The sequence below is a fragment of the Falco naumanni genome, chromosome 3 (assembly GCF_017639655.2).
Source record: "Falco naumanni isolate bFalNau1 chromosome 3, bFalNau1.pat, whole genome shotgun sequence".
In the NCBI taxonomy this organism is placed as follows: domain Eukaryota; kingdom Metazoa; phylum Chordata; class Aves; order Falconiformes; family Falconidae; genus Falco; species Falco naumanni.
The window spans coordinates 18218840-18232904 of NC_054056.1; the positions used below are offsets into that span (position 1 = coordinate 18218840).

At 38.6% G+C, this 14065-nt stretch overlaps 1 protein-coding gene and 1 long non-coding RNA gene across 3 annotated transcripts in view; one reads left to right on the plus strand and one right to left on the minus strand.

Moving 5' to 3' along the window:
* The window catches only part of LOC121085649, a 65502-nt gene that overhangs the window by 18436 nt on the left and 33001 nt on the right, over nt 1-14065 (plus strand). Inside the window, exon 5 of one of the 2 annotated variants that reach the window (XR_005827145.1) lies at nt 3014-3084. The exons of the other annotated variant lie outside the window; for it this stretch is intronic. This is a non-coding gene — a long non-coding RNA (uncharacterized LOC121085649). The remainder of the gene's footprint in view (nt 1-3013; nt 3085-14065) is intronic. 2 annotated transcript variants of the gene reach the window in all.
* The window catches only part of SLC9A3 (solute carrier family 9 member A3), a 53160-nt gene that overhangs the window by 3492 nt on the left and 35603 nt on the right, over nt 1-14065 (minus strand). The window contains exons 7-15 of the mRNA XM_040588523.1: nt 12469-12671; nt 11560-11649; nt 9651-9721; nt 7332-7461; nt 4007-4122; nt 3264-3393; nt 2544-2720; nt 1891-1966; nt 87-200 (exon numbers count right to left, since the gene is read on the minus strand). Coding sequence (XP_040444457.1) covers nt 87-200; nt 1891-1966; nt 2544-2720; nt 3264-3393; nt 4007-4122; nt 7332-7461; nt 9651-9721; nt 11560-11649; nt 12469-12671 — 1107 coding nt within the window. The remainder of the gene's footprint in view (nt 1-86; nt 201-1890; nt 1967-2543; nt 2721-3263; nt 3394-4006; nt 4123-7331; nt 7462-9650; nt 9722-11559; nt 11650-12468; nt 12672-14065) is intronic.

The window sequence follows — 14065 nt, forward strand, 5'->3', positions numbered from 1 at the left end:
ACAGGCTAAATCAGCAACATTTCTAGTATTATTTTTAATAATTGAAAAAAAACCACACCCACATTGTAGGTAATTAGTATTTTTACCAGTAGGAGTATCTGTGAAATTTTGCTTTGTCACATCAGCCAGGAAATCGACTCCTTTGCCTAGATGCAAAGTTTCGTAATCGTTATTTTCTTCTGATTCAGAGAACTCCAAATCTGGAACAAGAAAGACAGTCCCAATCTGGTTAGAGATCAGTATTAGTTCTGACAGAAAATATTTTCATGCTGGTTTGATGCTGACATAGTTATCAAAGGTACCCTTTAACAACCATCTACATAAAGGCAAAATTTAATCAGTCTTTGTAGCACTGAAATGTGAACATGAACATATGTAGAGTTCAGGCTTAGGTACCAATTACATCAAGAAACTCAGCACAGGCTGCCGGCTTGCATTATTATGTGGTGCTGTGACAGAGAGAGATTCTCACTCTGGCTAAGACAGAATGATCTGCTTTCCTGGGACTGAAGCAAAGCAGCCTATGGCATGGCACCTCTGCTGCTGCTGCTGTGTTTTGTGTCTTAAATGGTCTTGGGTTCACAAATGTTGTCCTGTTGCAATGACCAGTCACTACATTTTCATCATTTGACAGAGTCAGCATTGGTATCCTGACTGATTTCAAACCTGGTGAGGTCATTGCTACTTCTACTGCAGTAGAATCAGTTTTACAACAGCTGCTAAACCACTCATTAAGACTGTCTTCCAGTGAAGCTTTTCTTTTAAGTGCAGGGTGACATCTATACACAGTGTTAAGAAGACAGCATTAAATGGTCTACTTATAAGCATTTAGAAAGCTCTTCCCATGTAAAAAAGGTTCCAGAGTATTATTCAGCCAGCCTGTATTGCTCCTGTGTCAAAGAAAATTATTGTTCCGAACATGATGTTCAAATAGATGTTCAAAGAACATATCTAAGAAAAATATCTTTGCTTGGAGATACTGAGAAAAAGATTAATTCCTCTCTACTTCAGTTCTCTCTGAGATCAAAGGGTTGCATGCATATACAGGGGAAAGAAAGAAGTTAGTTCAGTGGCTTTTAAACCACATTTCAGTTTTTAAGTGACACTATTTTATAACTACCTTACATACATATTAGCACCCATCACATCTTGGTGTGACTGAAACAGATGCCAAAAGATGGCTAAAATATAAGATGAAAGAATTTGGGGCTGTACATGCAAAGCCAGCTTTTGCTAGGGATGCTCGCTAGGCCTGTCAGCTCCAAAGAATATTTTCAAGGCTGACCTGTGCGTTAGATTTGTGCGTGAAGGGTGAACGGGTGCTGAAACTGGCCTCTGACTATGTTCCTTTCAAAGCTGCACTCGCCTTGAGTTCTAATGCACATGCCTAGCATCAGCTCTGATTCAGACTCTGGTCCAGACCCTTCTAAACAAATAGACATTAACTCAGATCAGAATGTCCTCTCAACTACTGAATTTTATGTGGCATGGCGTCCTCAGCAGACATATCCTGCTGTGATGAAAAAGAAAAATGTTAGCAAAAGTTGCTCTGTGCAGCTTATCCAAAAGGAAGATGAAAATTCATCTATGCTATAGCCACTGCATTGTTTTGTTTTAAAAATTTAAATAGGATCTTTTAAAAATGTAAGTAAACAGTCCAATTAAAATTTGGTTTGTCATCCAGCTGCCTAGAAAAACAACTTCTAAATAACCAAGACACTGCATTTAGGCACTGATCAGATCCCTACTCTGAATTCTGAATTACAACTAGAAGTTCCTTTTTCAATACCAGCTTCACTGTTGAGTATCACAAAATTTTTCAGTTATGCCTTATTGACAACATAGCTGGTAAAATGCAGCTAATGAAACTGGTCTAAGAGGGTTTTTTACCTTTTTCCTTCAAAGTAAAATCTTGTACTGGATTTTCTGAAGGTATTTTTCCATTTGGTATGACACTGCTGTTTCGCTGAAAGAAAACAAATGAAGTTACCAAAACCAGTATCACCATCAGATTGCAATGGCAGTGACATACTTTGAAATGATACGTTCAGCAATCTAACCCTGCAATCTGTTGTAATCTTTGCTTGAGACTCAATATGGATGTCATTAGTTTCCCCCCTACACTCATACTCACTACAGGAAGAGCAAGGAACTTTGGCTGTTTGGATGCTGTACGTTCCCTCTTAGTTTCATGCAAATTTTGTGGAATGCTCTATGCTATGGTGCTACCCTGCTACATCTACCCTGCAGCGTCTCCCCAGAGTGTTGTAGCATGGCTCAAGGTCTGTTGTTTTTCAAGTGATCAAAGATCTCTTACCCAGAAGAAGGGTCCCAAAGCACAGAGAAAAGCAGCACATGAGAAGATGCCCCTTGACTTATCTCATAGTTTATAATCTATTCTTGCTTAGGCCTTTAGGTTTATAAAGTTCTATAGGACAGAGATAAATGCAGGACATAGGACCCTTCAGAGTCCTCCCTGCCCTCCCTACCCCTTAGTTTGTATAATAGGTGGCTACATCTGGGTCCTTGTTAAAGAATTTTACCCTTTTTTGGCCCCGGTCTCGCTTGTGGATTTTATTGAGCTTCTTGGAATGGTTTATTCCTAGTTTGGTACTCTTGAAAGATTCTAAGCGCTTCCTCATTGTTCTATGGAAAATCTCCTTGTCTTGTTTCTCATCTTCACTGTGCATGATCTCATGTCGACTGTACAGGTGTTTGTGCTGTGGCCAGGAAGGGAAGACAATATTCATTTATTTAGAAATACAGCTGGAAGCCCTGAATCAATGCATTCAATCAGTGTCATGCAAATGTAAACAACTTCATAAAAAAATGAACCAAAGGCTAGTCTGAAGGCATTAATGAGACTCCTATTCTCCTTTCTTTTTCTTCACCATGAAACAGGTGCATGTCCAGGAATTTTAAGTATGTAAGAGTGACTTTCATTCAAAGTAAGCCTCTCCCTGTAAGTGTCTGAATCACTTCAGCTGACACTCTCCATTTATTCCTGCTTCAGAACCTATACTGGACCCAGTTCTGCATTCCACTGCTGCCAGTGAAATCACAGGCACTAGTTCTGTTAAAGAGGTATGTTCCTAAATGAGAAAGAACCTCTCTTTCTCCAGTACAGGAAAGCCTGTCCTCCTCAAGGGAGCGGATTTTGCAGATAGGTTCTTTCCTTTCAAGTCTCTCTCCCAAGTTCTGGTTCCTAAGGTCTCCTAGTTTTAGACTAGAAAAACAGTCCCATGCTAGCCTCCTGCTCTCACCTCCTGCCTGGGTTTATACAGGTACTGTTGTAGGGTGTGATGAGCAACTGTGTCTTCTGTGTCCCGAATACTTTTCCTCCTCTGCTCTAAAGCTTGCATGTCAAGGCAAACTGGTCCAGCTTTTTCTCTCCTGAAGAAGAAGACAATATTCAAACAGCACTTTTAAAAATCAGTAATTGCTGAAGAGAAAGAAAAAACAGGAAAATGGGGAACAAGAGAGAGAAATGAAGATGAATTTTAAAAAAACAAGGAAAGGTCAAAATCAGCTAAACTGAGTGAGCAAGTATCTAATGGGAAATGTGAAAAGGTTATTGGTTTTAGTCTTTCAGGTGAGTGTAGCATTAATTTCTCAGTTTACACGATACACAATCTGTTTGGCGAAAGAATCATGAAAGAGTTAAGGAAGGAGAAAGCTGGGGTTTTTTCCTTGCCTTTCTCCTGACTTTTTCTGAAGCAGACAGGGAATGACGTCTAGCCCTGGTTATAGCAGTCAGTGAACAAAAGGTGTATGAAACAAGTCTAACATGAACAGCTGCTTTGTCCTACCACCCTTTACTGAAAAAATTTTTATGTAAAATGCAACAATGTGTATGTATACCCATTTTATGTGAGAGAAAAGATTAACTGAAGATAAAAAAGTAGTGAATGAAGCCCCCATAATTTTCATTTTTCAAAATTTGTAACACCGTTTCCATTTCCTCACATGCAACATAAACCTTCCCCAGTCAGTCCACATTACTTACAGTAAGTAAGAAACAGAGCTTTCCACAGTACTTGGGCGTGGGGTGCTGAAATCCACATTTACCATGTTGTCCGTACTTGGCGAACGTATAAATGCCAAGGAACCCCTACGTTCTCCCTGGCCACAGAAAGGAACAAGACATATTACAGGTGTGAACACCCAGGGTGATATGCATAGCAGAAAATGTGGATAATTTGTGAGGCTGCTGTATGCAAATGGCACAAGAAGCAGAGGAGAAGTTGCATTTCATTAACGAATACAAACCCCTTTTTTATTTTATGGTTTCTTTACAGACTGACTATGCCAGTGAACAAAGGTAAGGGAAAAGCTATTTCACACCTGTAAAATGATTTTGAGGACGCGAGTGATGACTTGGGCCTCAGCATGTTTGCAACTTACATCCTTGCACTTTTGCACCCCAACTCTTTTCTCTTCACAGACCCTTTCAGGGATTTTACTTTGTAATGCATTGCAGACCAAGCACATCGGGATGTTTGTGCAGGTTCTTATGACTCGACACACCACTGTGCTCACAGTAGTGTTTTCAAGAACACAATGTTTTAGTTCTCTGGTCTCTGCCAAACTGGAAGCAGCAAATGTTAGCTGGTGGCAGAAGTCTACGAGACCATTTGAAAGAGGTTATGGCATGAAGAGGTGAGACACTGGAGAGGTGAGATTTGCTTTCGGTTCTAAAACCAGTGTCACAGTAGGGAGCTGCTGGAGAAGCTCAGGTTTACATCTTCACAGTTTTCCCTGCTGCTTGCATGATCTGTTCAGGGAGAGGTGGCTGTCAAGTGATGTCGTGGTTACATGGGCTGAACCCATCTATGATTTCGAACCTCAGCAGAGAGAGATCACATACCAGGTCTCTACATTTTAAACTGAAATAGAGAATACACTAAGGAAAACCATCCCCCTTGCAAAATAAAGAAAGATATTTTATCTACATTTTTCAAATTTTAATTGTACTGCATCCACTTTACTTTTTATGTCCATAAAGCAAATCAAACAAATGTTTCCTTTTGCTGTGGTAAGCCACATACATGTTGCAGTAGCACATGCTGTATCAGATCAGTGGCATTAAGGAGCACACTCTGGCCTCTGTAGGCAGAAAACTTCAGAGAAAGAGAAGTAAATTCTAGGTCAGCATCATTCTGTGTGTTTTCTTAAGTGTATCTGACTTTCTTTTCAAATCAAGTTTAATATTTCATACATACATCATGCCGTATCATCAGTGGAGAATTTTAGCCAGAAGTTATGAACTGTATTTTAAGTTGGTTTTATTCACTTGTTCTGGATTATTTTAATTTTGCCTGGTTTAGGCTTTCTCCTATCAACTGCAAGGAATTTATTTAGGTTCAGACTGAACCCTCTCAAGCTCTGGTTTATTGTACAGATGCAGCATAACAGCAGAGCTGAAAAAATAAAAACTTAGTTTTCAAACTCCTCAGTTTCGCAGGTGGTAAGAGAGTGAGTAGTGGCTGGGGGAGGCAGATCCTCCTCCTGGAAGAAATGGCTTAAATTTCAATGTCAGCTTGTAATTCACACATATCTAGCTCAAAGATACATCTCAGAAGTGAAGGAAAGGTTGTTAAAACAGTGTATCACTGAAGCAAATATTAATGTGAGAAAGGTGGAATGACTTCAGCGTTCACAACTCATGAATAATCAGGCATATTAACATAACTAATTTCCACTGGAATGAAGCATGTTGCAATTTTTAGAACCTGAAGAACCTTTTGTAGAACCTGGAGAACGTTTAATTTCTGATCTGTTATCAGATCAGTAGACATTTGCCAATAGAATTTTTTCTGCAAGACACAATGTACACAATAGAATTTTTACTAGGGTAGCAAGTCAGTTTCCTTGTGTTATGAATTGTACTACAGTATAATGAAAAAGGTAACTCCTGAAATATTAATAATCTAAATTAATCTGACATTACTATATGGGATTCAAGACATTATTGGATAAACATTCTGGGGCTAAATCTGCGTGGCTTAGTGATCTGTAGAGCCCTTTGCATCCGAGAAAAAGAATACTGCAATGAATCTACTGAACAGATTCAGCAGTGAATCTGAGCATGAGTCTCATGCTCATTAACTTCAAAGTCACTTCTTCCTCTGAGGTGTGACCCAGAAAGCACTAGGAGAAAGAAAATTAGTTCCTGAGCTCAAATGGTCTGAAAACCGAGTGGATAATTTACAAAATCTCAAAAGGAAGTATTTGCTTATCTTGTGAACCACTCCCCATTTTTCACATTAACACCACTTCTGAATTTTTTATTTTCTGAATTCGATCTTTGAAATTCCATGTTTCACTGGACTAAGTCAGCCTGGCTGTAGCTCATCTTCAAAAAAAGAAAAGAAATTATTGTTAGTAGCAGTATCAATTGTAGTAATAGTGTTTATTTTAATTAACAAAATAAACTGGTATACCACCTAACTGTGAAAATTAGTTCAATTGGAGATTACGGGCATAGATAAGATTATCACTTCAAAGATCACTGTTTAAACTATTCCATTTAAAACTATCCTCTATACTGTAAGAACACTGCACATTTTTTGAGATTTGAACTAAGGTGGCCAGTTTCATATTGAAGAAGATTAGGAGTTCTTATACTATTTGTTAACATTGCTCCAGTCTGGGAGCTGTACTCCTGCAGAAGCCCAGTAACTTTCTCCTATTCTGTAACTTTAAACATTTCTCCTGTTGCAAGTCTTAAGTTTCTCTGACTTCACAATTCTGTGATTGTGTTTGATATCTGCAGTACCTCATTTTAACCCTAATTTTTGAAGTGTGGGTGTTATGATTCCATTGAATTGAAGTTACTCTTCCCGATTTTTTTCTGTAACTGTGATCTGGCAGAATGAAATTATAGCAGTCCACTGCTTTGGCCATATATCCCCAAGCATTTGGAAGGCAGCTTCTTCAAATCGGATTTGTCATCACATAGAACCACTGTTCTGCCAGAGCCAGACTCTGTTAACACATTTAGAAAGACAGTAGTTTGCTTGATTCCTTTGGAATTACAGTATTTTTTCATGCCACAAATATAGAAACAAAGTTATTTAGTAAAATCCAACAGAAAAGAACATAAGTACAATATACTCATATTTGGGGATCAGACATAATACTGAGAACTACAGCCACTCAGACGTGATATTGAGCCTCAAAACACATTTAGAGAAAAAAAAAGCAGAGCAGAAATGAAAATAGTTTTCTTTTAGACATCTCCTGTGATATAGCAAATTTAGGTTACATTTTAAATTAAAAAAAAAACAAACAAACAATACTATAATATGTCAACAAGTGTTCATAAGTACCTCAGCCACATAGCTAATTGCATCCTTCAAGTTGAGCTCATGGAAAACATTAAGGATCTGGTCTCTTGATTTTTGAGCAGACCTTCTCATCAGTACTTTACTGAGGAATTTCCTATCAAAATTGGACCACCTGATAATTTAAACAAACTGTTAGTGACAACAAGCAATTTTAGTTTCACAGCATTTTTAGTTTACTGTAAGTGATATTTTTCTCGAATACACGTTTGAAAAAATGGTGAACGTAGCAATATGAGGTATTTGTATTTTGCAGCTTTTCAATTAGCATTTAAAGGAAATTAAGGGAAAGCCTGCAACAAAGTTATGCAGCTGTCACAAAGCATTGAACAGGTTCATCTACCAAACACTACTACAACAGCAAGCATGCTATGATTACATATCTTATTTCAGAGTCACTAGGATGTTTTATACTCTAGGAGATCATGCTACCTTATTTTTCCGCTTGATTATGCGGTTATATCTAACAGCTTCATTCTAAAAGTTTAATTTTCTTTCCTCTTTTGGAAGGGAATCTGCTTTTCCCCAGCTGTGTTGTAGGATTGCCAGCCTAGAAAATCAGTTCACAACAAGTGCCCTTCTGCAAGTGCTTCTAGAGGATCTTTTTCATGTCACTGCTGTACTCTGGGGGATAGAAGTGATGTGTATTTTCTGTAATTTACACTTTCAGGCTTGTCTGGCAGTAGGATATCTGCCATTTCATATTTTGGCTCCAGACTATAAAGGCTGCTTGACTTTCATCTACCTTCCTCAAGGGCATGAGGCAACTTGGAAGACTGCTATTCAAAGGAATCCTATCCATCTTGCCCAATTGCTGTTTTGAGTTTATGACTTTTTATTCAGATGGTTGAAATCTTTTTGTTAAACGCTACTTGCAGAATTGATAACTATTCTCTAGCCAGAACACCTGACAAGCAGTCTCCAATACAGGCTGCCATACAGAGCGCATCAGTGAGGGTGCCAGGGGCTGCCACTTCTTTGGGGAAGCAGCACTTCCATGTACACACAGTCCAAAAGAAGCAGACCTAAAGTGGTCTCATTCAGAAGACCTTAGTCATCAAACCACACACTCAGCCATGAATCTACATTAAGCTACTCTTTCTCTTATTACTCAGGGAGATTATTTTCTTATATCTAAGAAGTCAGCCTTTTAACCTGCCACTTGAAAAATATTTAGTTCCTTCTTCAAGACAGTATTTCAAAACTGGGGATGTATTCCTGCTGAAATTAATTCCCAAAAAGTAAACTAAAACTTAGACCAAAAGAAAGAAGATGTTCTATTTGGGATGCCTTAGAAAAATTCTTCACTGCGTAAATGAGCCAAGAGCAAAATGAATGGAAGGAGACTGCCCCTATAATGGGGTACAGACAGATGAGCAATGCTGCTTGAGGTCGGGTGCGATCTAGCTCCTGCCTAGGAGTTGTGTGAGCATAACACTAAACCCAGGTTAATGTACTTAGCTTCTCAGCAAGGGCCAGGGCAGCACTCTGCAGAAAGCTAACACAACCACGTGGCGTTTAGATTGGAATTGACATGTTGAGTCAGCAGGACATCAGCACATCTCAGCTGTGACTGTCTGCACCTATGAAACCACCTAGGCTCTAGGGACAGAACTGCCTAACTTTAAATAACACTCTTAAAGATGTCCAGATGTAATGTCCTTTTTTTTTACATTTATTTCTCTAGTTTATGGAAGACTGCCCATCTTAATGGCAACTCTTCACATGTACTTTAAAAAAAATGGTGTCTGTATATTTCAGCTGAGTAATTTCGTTTCTCTCAAGATGAATCAACTATAAAGAGAGAGGAATGGATGTAACCCATAATTTTCATTACTGGTTTCAAACGTAAACTGTCAGGGTAATTTCAAAGCATCCTGTGCCATCACTTTCAGAGGTGCTGAGCCTTATCCTTTGTAGAAACAGGATAAACAGCTAGCACAGTTGTAGCTGAGTTTTTTTAGTGTCTCCACACACAAATAACGTTCATGAAATGGAGTATTACAGAGAAGGACCAACATTAACATTCGGGGTTAAATCTTGTCCAAATGGTCAGTTCTCAAATCCTGAGAGAAGCTGATCCCTAGATGTGAACTGAGGCATTTGCAAAAGCCTAATCTGAACTGTGAAAAATATTCCAGGGGACAAAAACCCCCTATTTTAATATTAGCTATATTTCCAGCATTTTCAGTATATAACCTTTTAAACCACATTTGATATCCTTGCTGTCCCTAATAAAAAGTCATAATTTACAGATAGGATTTCCTAGCAGTATTTCAGCATTCCAAGTTAGCTACTACTTACTTGTCTCTCAGATAATTATGTCCTATTTGTCCAGAAATGTCTTCTATAGCAGAAAGAATGTGATCAAAGGCCTAGGAAAGTGAATGTAGAATTAACACCTTTACAGAAATAAAAGGCATAATTAGAAAATAGCTCAATTTATGTCAAGTTAAACCAGGTGACTATGCAGAATAATTTTATTGATGCTATGCAGGTTTTTTTACCCCCGTTTATAGAAATACTAACTATTAATATGCTTTTCTTCAAAGGTCCTGAGCTTTCTAACCAGTTCTTTACAAATTCACTATTTTTTAATTACAAGGGTCTCAGCAAGAAGACACTTAAGCTCCCATTTTAACATTCAGTTTTAAGACTTTCTATTGACTCATTTTACCATCTCCCCATCTGCTCCTGTGAAGCAGATCAGCCACTATTAGTGTCAGCTAAAAAATTTCCCTGGTACTTCTTTTTAGATGTTTCAGGAATCCATACTTCCCACAGAGTTGAAGTAAGCACTGTTCTTCTGATTTCTAGGGCAAAGTCCCATACTGGGTATATTAGATGACTGATATAAATCCTGAGGTTTATAACTCTGGATTCAAACAAAGGCAACTGCAGGTAGAATTTGGTCTTTTTCTGTATGTTAGAATTTCACTCTGAATACTGGCGTGATGTTTAAAGCAACATGGGTGATATGAATTACTCCTGAATATAATATTAATTACTGCCTCAGGAGATAGCTGACATGGAAGTGGAAAAAATGATATAAGTTGTCTCCCTCCTGCTCCCTAAGAACAGACAGTGCTCCCTTCTCCCTGAAGGCTGCAATTTGTACAGTTCTAGGAGCACTGTGCCTCCTGAAACAGTATCTGCTAGAATATTACAGGAAGCGGTGAATCAGCACATAAATCTTTGCAAAGTGTTTGTTAGGATTAATGTTACTGCTCACCCTGTGCTGTCAGCTGACATGTAAACGTATATGCCATAAATGTAGACAGAATGTATTTCTTCACCTGGGGGAAGAATCCTGATTTTCAAATAGTAAAATATTTGAACAGCAATGGAAATCCAAATTGCTGGATAACAAAAGCATAATATATTTATTCAGTATCTGTAAAATAAAATAACTTCTCAGAAAAAAACCCTGCCCATTGCTAAGTTGTTAATTCACTTCAGGTAAGCTCCAGTTTGAAAACAGATGAGATCAGGAGCTCATACAAGAATATTAAACTACTCAGTGCAGGATAGCTGTGTAAATCCGAAAAGCTTATGAATTAAAGGCAGCCATGGAAAATATCTTGTAGTCTTCCATCCCTTAAACTATGTTTGTGCTGAAAATTTATGTTTTCATTTACTGAATAAAAACTTCATAATATTGCATGAAAATAAATTGATCATGTTTCATAACCTTTAAAAGGTTAAATAAATGCAGGCACATACAGTATTCACACTGAACTACACTTTTGGGAATTTCAGTATACAATTAACATCTGCACTGAGCAGCAGAACACCTTTCTACGTTTAAAAAAAAAAGCTATAAAGCCTGCTTTCATACCTTTTCCATAAATAAAAAATATTTAAGAAGCAAAAATAAGCTTGCTTCCACATGCTTTGACCTACCAATATTCAATCATTCTCCTCTTTTAGATGAAGAGGAGTAGATTCCAGCCATGCCATTTCCCCAATACTGTCAGCTCCATTGAATTAGGTAAAAGACTAAACCTTCAGTTCAGTAACCTCTTAGAGGGCTCAATCCAAAGACACATTACAAGCTACAAATAACTGTTGAAATGTTTGAAGCGTTTTGAAACTGACTGGAAATTTGATTTTCCCCTCCCTTCCAAAAAGAAATTTTCTTAATATTTTTTCTCTCTTAAGGCATTCTGTAAAAACCCAAAAGATACTATCATTTTGTTTAAAAGTATCTTACTCTGCCATGAAGCTTCTCATTCAGTTTTGGCTCTCTGTGTTCAGTTTTCTTCACTTTCAGCCACTGTACCAAAGGCTTTATAGTCAGTCCCTATGGATTGAAACATGACAATGAATACTTTGGAATTATCTTAGACTTTCCTCTGGCTGGTGATTGTTAAAGAGAAATAGAGCATTTTTTTTTTATGTTATATGGTGGGTCTCACGCTTCCTCAGTTGATCTCTTTCCCCTTTAGAAGATAAAATAATGCAGTACCCTCAGCTCCTGTTACAAAGGACTTGAAAAGACACCAACTAGTGGAAATGTGTCTTCTATAAGAAAACCATGGTAGTGGTAGGGTTAAAGTGCTTCCTATGCTGTTGAATGTAGTATTTTCTGCACATATCAGGAGTTTGTGACCAAAACTTTCTATACTAAATCTAAGAAAAAAATTCCAAGCTGGTATATACTGACATATCTCCATTTAAGTTAATGTTGTTTTTTTCATCCAGAAAGCGCAATTTTGTTTGGATGCTGAATGCTTTCCTGTCCCACTGCTTACTGTTATATTTTAGAACAAGGGCTTAGACTCAGATCAGCTTAATGACTGTATTTGTCCCTAAAAAGTACTGTTCCCTATAGCTATTCACATGAGGTAAAGGATGTTTAATCAGATGTTAACTTGAGCACTATTAATACCAAGCAGCTAAGACTGATCATTTTTTAGCACAGAGAAAATTGTGTTTTGTCCCTGGTGGTGCCATATGAAAACATAAAATAGGATCTTTGTTACTAAAGTTAAAAAATTCAATTATGCTTTCAGTTCAGTGAAACAATATGCAACCTTCAGCTGAGAACTGCTTTAAGCATTCAGTACTTTTGAGGGACTCCTTCTCCTTGCAAGAAGCATGCTTAAGAAGTAGGAATTACCTGGAAAATAACAGTAAAAAACACAACAATGATAGTTGTGCTGACAAACAGGTTTTTCTCTTTCACTTTGTTCACATCCAGAAGTACAACCAGAGCAAAAGCAACCGCTCCACGTAGTCCACCATACGACATCACCACCTGGTCTATTATCTCCAACTGGACCATTCTGTAGTGGTTAAGAATCCACGTCTGTAAAACTACACCTATAAAAAACAAATGCCAGCATGTCTAGAAATACCCTTATAAAATGTCAATATCCCAGCCACGTGCGACGGAAATGCTAGCACCAGTCTGCTTTTGGAACAGATCCTCTACAGCATCTGCTTCTCCCTCTGTATCGCAACACTGGCCAGGGGGCAAGCGCACTTGGTACCTGCCCCTTTACATTTAGCCAGAGGAATTGGGTGACTCCTCTGCAAGCCAGCAGCTCTCCTGAGAGCACTGCCCTCTGGCACTGGCACTACAGGTAAAATTCTGCTGTGAGCTGACCTTCAAAATGCTCAGCTGAGGAAGAACAGAACTGCCAGCATCACAGCCAGTGATGTGCACAGGATCTTTGAACAGAAACAGGTTGAAACAGTGTTGGTGTAGGAAGCAAGCGTGGTACTCCTTACAAATCACCAACACTTGTGTCACTGTCTGATGGAGGGCTGAGCAGTCATGCTAACACTGTCCTCAGGCCCGTGGGCGGGACGTTGCCTGCCACGGCACAGCATCTCCCAGGGCTCCCACCATGCAGAGGGAAAACAGCTTCTCCACTCCCAGGAGTGGCACAGCATCACAGCACACATGTCCCAGCCGCAGCCAGCCAGGACTGCTGACCGGTGCAAAACCTCTGTTTCTCTTTTTAGACAGCTTTGAATTTGTGCTAAGGGAAAAGACGAGCATCTTGTGTACAGTGCTGTAGGCAAGGCCTCTGGTGGAGGGCACCCTGAACATTAATTCATGCCACCAACCATACTTCTCCAAAGCTATCAGAGCTGCAGTTACGCAAGGCCCAATATCATCAGGTATTTAGTGATTTATCAATGACTAAACTCAATTACTTTAATGGATGCATGTTGTTATTGCTGACTATTTCCTATTTAATTACTCATCACACTTATTACAGGACTGTTAACCGCTCATCCCAGGAATACAAGTGACAAAGTCAAGATACTGAAAACTCGTTTAAACACCTCACACCCATCAGCAATTACAGAGAAGGAGCTAAATGAACAGTGGTTACAGACTACATAGAAAGGAGGACATGGGGCTAGGCCCTTCATTTGGTCCAGGATTCCTTAGACAGAGCAAAAAACATCTGGCAATACTGCCAGCTGGATAAATGAATTACCTTTTATTTGGATTTAATCCAAGACAAACAGGCAAATAAACCTATTTATTCTCAGATTTAAGTACATACACCAAACTGCTAGGTGTGTTACTCTCTAAAGTACTTCCTTCTATGCGTTTTTTTGTGATTTCAGCCCTTTCACTGTTTCCCAAAACAGTGATTAAATACTAGAATTACACAGTTGGGCAAATCTTCATTGGTATTTTGAAATGTTTGTCAATTTATATAAGCCCAGTAAATTGACAGCAGGTAATCCCTACC